Source organism: Chiloscyllium plagiosum, chromosome 12 (genome assembly GCF_004010195.1).
Source record: "Chiloscyllium plagiosum isolate BGI_BamShark_2017 chromosome 12, ASM401019v2, whole genome shotgun sequence".
In the NCBI taxonomy this organism is placed as follows: Eukaryota; Metazoa; Chordata; class Chondrichthyes; order Orectolobiformes; family Hemiscylliidae; genus Chiloscyllium; species Chiloscyllium plagiosum.
In genome coordinates, this window is record NC_057721.1 from 2,348,750 (window position 1) to 2,352,406 (window position 3,657).

Here is a 3,657-nt window from a genome sequence, read left to right on the forward strand (position 1 = left end):
ATATACACCATTGTATCCATACAGACCTGTCCCATATACACCATTGTAACCATACAGACCTGTCCCATATACACCACTGTATCCATACAGACCTGTCCCATATACACCATTGTAGTCACATAGACCTGTCCCATATATAGTATATGATTCTTTGGCCCTTTATGTTTTTACCATTTGGAGATCTCGCTTGTGCCTGCTACACTTCCCTACTTTACCTCAGTGATGAAGGTCAGAAGTGCTGTGTTCACACATCCTGAATGTGGTTCTGTAAATGCCCACTACAGTTGGAGAGTTGATTCAGGCGTGACAGGGAAAGGAATGAAGTGATGCAGGGGCAGACGTAGGCTGAGGTAATGAATGGGAGTGTGCTGCTATAGAGTGCAAACCAGCATCCATTGATGAGGCTGAACGCTCTGCCGATGAAATTCCTACGACCCCCCCCTCTGGTCCCCCTGTCTTTAGTGGCCAAGGCTACAGTTGCACCTAGCAGAGGGAATAGCCTACAGTGGACCAGTGGTTTATTGACTGCCTCGGTTCTGCCTGCATCCGGGCTTTGAGGTCTTCGAAGCTTTCAATGTTATTTCCCTTTCCCACACTGACCCCTCTGTCCCGGGTCTCTCACTCCTTTGAAAAGAAAATGCATACTCCAGTTCTGGGCGTGAATGGAAGCAACTTCTGACTCATGATGCCACCTCATTCTAGTTTCAGTCCTGTCCCCCCCCATTTCTCCAGGCCATTGAGTTCTTTTACGATTCACCTCTGTTTAATAGCTTGGCTATCTAGAATTGAGCTGTTGATTGAATAAGACTTCCCATTAAAGGTTTTCATCTGGCGTTCATCAGGACAGACACAAGAGGAACAAATTTCAAAGGGAACAGCGATTCATATTGCTTGAAAAGATGGTGATGTTTGGGTAGAGGTGTTGCCATGGAGAACCAGTTTTGTTTTCAAAGAGAGGGCAAGTGTCTGTGTGAATAATTGTATCATTTTGTGGAGTGAATCGTGTTGCCAAACTGGCTGATAAACTTAAATTGGTTATTAGTTTGTAGGTCTTAACTTACTTGGGATTGTTCAACAATTGCTGACCAAGTGCGGAATCCCATCTCATTCTTTGACTGTTCGCACAAGGTAATGCTGTTTGACACAGTTGCTGGTACGTATCTCCCAAGTACGTGGCATCACACTGGCACTGAAACTCAAAATATTGAGTAATGTTACACATGGTTCCGCATTTGAATGGCACCTGCTGAAAAATCCTGATTGTGCTAAGGGGTTGGCATGGACGGGTTGGACCGAAGGGTCTGTTTCCATGCTGTATATCTCTATGGCTCTGAGTTATACCAACAACCAATTTAAGATTAACAGTCATTCTGATCAGCTCCAGATGAAAATTTTCAACTGGTGGCTCCCTGCTTTCCAGAAATATTCATTAATGATTCTGCCTATTTGTTAGTTTGCTGGTCTGCAGCATCATTCCAAAGAAGGTACTAATCTGAGATTTATACGTTTGTATGTGACATCCATTTCTTGTTTTTCTATGTTAATGATCAAGCAGCCTATAATTTTATTTCTGAAGGCCCCACAGTACAAATGTTAGTCCATCGCACATGAAAAGGAGCAGGCCATCCTCTAGGGCCTATCCATTTCTCTTCAGATGCATTCTGACCTGCTGTGCCATTTTTGCTTTACAGCAGTTTGCTTTGGTTTGGCTTGTATCCACCTTGAAAGCTGGCAGCTACATTGGCCTTCCCCATTCACATACCCGTTCCCGATGAAGCTTACATTGGCTGCCCCTTCCCATTCACACACCAGCTCTTACAAAGGATTCCTTCTCTTGAAACCTCCAATGCTGGACCATACGCCCTCTCCCAATCCTGTCGTGTGCTAATGGTTCCTTTCCGTATCCCAAACTTCCACTTCTCCACCCCGGCCATCAGCTGACAGTGCCTGAGCTCTGAAAGTCCCTTCCTACATCTCTGTATATCATTTCTTTTCAGGTGCTTCTTAAAACGTGCAACTTTGACCAAGCTTTTGGTCACATGACCTAATCCCCCTTTATATGGCTCAGCGCCAAATTTTGCTCAAAGCACACTTGTGTTTTATTATCCTCATGGTGTTGTGGAAGCGAAAGTAGTTGTTGTTGTAGGGTGGGTTGCATCCACCCCGCGCTCGCTCCAGTCCAAGTGGGCTGCTGTTCTCATACATAACCTCGGAAAATCTTTAAAGCTGACCTCTTCGCACATTTGTCACTCAGGGCTCACTCCATCGCAGTGAAATGGTCTTTTGTTCTCTGCAGCGTACAGGAGGCTCGATGGGACCACAGAATGTTGTAGCAATAACAGCCTGGTGGACATCTGCTTCTCTTACCGTGGGAACCTGCAAATCCCTCAGGTCAGATTCTTCAGACTCCACTCTCCCTCCGATAAGCAGCTGTTTAAATGTGTTGTGTTCATTGCCACCGAAATCCACACCTGCTGGCCTCCTGAAACAAGAATCTCTCTTGTTTTTCCCATGGTGAATATCGTGAGCAGGTGCAGTGGAAAAGAAACATTTGAATAGCAATAGGATAATGCTAGGATGGTTACGGATTGTTCACACTGCTATTGTGGTTTTTGTCCAGCTTTTCAGGTTAGTTTGTTTGGGTAAACATTGGATCAGTCAGTCCAGCCATGTGCAGATAGTGCAGGATTTGCCCTGTTAATACTATTTATAGGGAATAGTCTGTAGAATGTGGAATCAGGTATAGTTTGTGCATCCTGCTGACAGTGTTGGCTACAGCTTATTTGTAAGCATCAAACCACAACAGGTGGGAGTCTCTACTTTGGATACAATATATATCAGGGAGGCACAGTGGCTCAGAGGTTAGCACTACTGCTTCACAGCTCCAGAGGCCTGGGTTCAATTCCTGCCTCTAGCGACTGTCTGTTTGGGGTTTGCGCATTCTCCCCCCCGCACCGTGTCTGCGTAGGTTCCCTCCAGGTGCTCTGGTTTCCTCCCACAGTCCAAAGATGTGCAGTTTAGGTGGATTGGCCATGCTCAATTGCCCCACAGTGTCCAGGGATGTGCACACTGGGTGGATTAGCCATGTGAAATTCAAGGTTTCCGGGTTAAGGGTAGGGGGTTGGGCCTGGATGGGATTCTCTTCATCAAATCGATTTGGGCCGATTTTTACACTGTGGGAATTCTATGATCTATCTGGTCAAGGGCCCCTTCTCAGCCAGTATCTCCCTCTCATTAAGAATTGTTTTTCTCGCTCTCTCTGGCTTCAGGCCTCAATGTCTTCCCTTCTTTTACACTCTTTGCTATTTTATCCAGGCTTTACTCCAGGTGAGGTGAGTGCAACCAGCTCCTCTTCCCAAATCCATGTTCCACGATGGCCAAAAGAGCAATGTGTCAAACCTCAGCACTGGTACCCTGATTGGAGCTAGGACAGTAAGGCTTCAACCAAATTCTCCCAGCATTGTGGACTGCTTTTAAAAATATCCAAGAGTTAGTGCCATTTCCTGCTCCTGGATGGTGAGGAAGATGTGTCCTGTCATTGGTCTGTGTTGTTACCATGCAGTCCAATTGGCAACAGCTGAAGACCTGCTGGACTGGATGTACCCTTTCTGTCTGTCTCTCTCTCACTCTCTCTCTCGCACACTCTCTCTCTCGCAC

General features: G+C 46.0%; 1 protein-coding gene across 1 annotated transcript in view; it reads left to right on the forward strand.

Annotated features, from left to right (window-relative positions):
• mbtps2 (membrane-bound transcription factor peptidase, site 2) overlaps positions 1-3,657 on the forward strand; it is a 35,542-nt gene that overhangs the window by 24,033 nt on the left and 7,852 nt on the right. Inside the window, exon 9 of the mRNA XM_043701500.1 lies at positions 2,297-2,391. Coding sequence (XP_043557435.1) covers positions 2,297-2,391 — 95 coding nt within the window. The remainder of the gene's footprint in view (positions 1-2,296; positions 2,392-3,657) is intronic.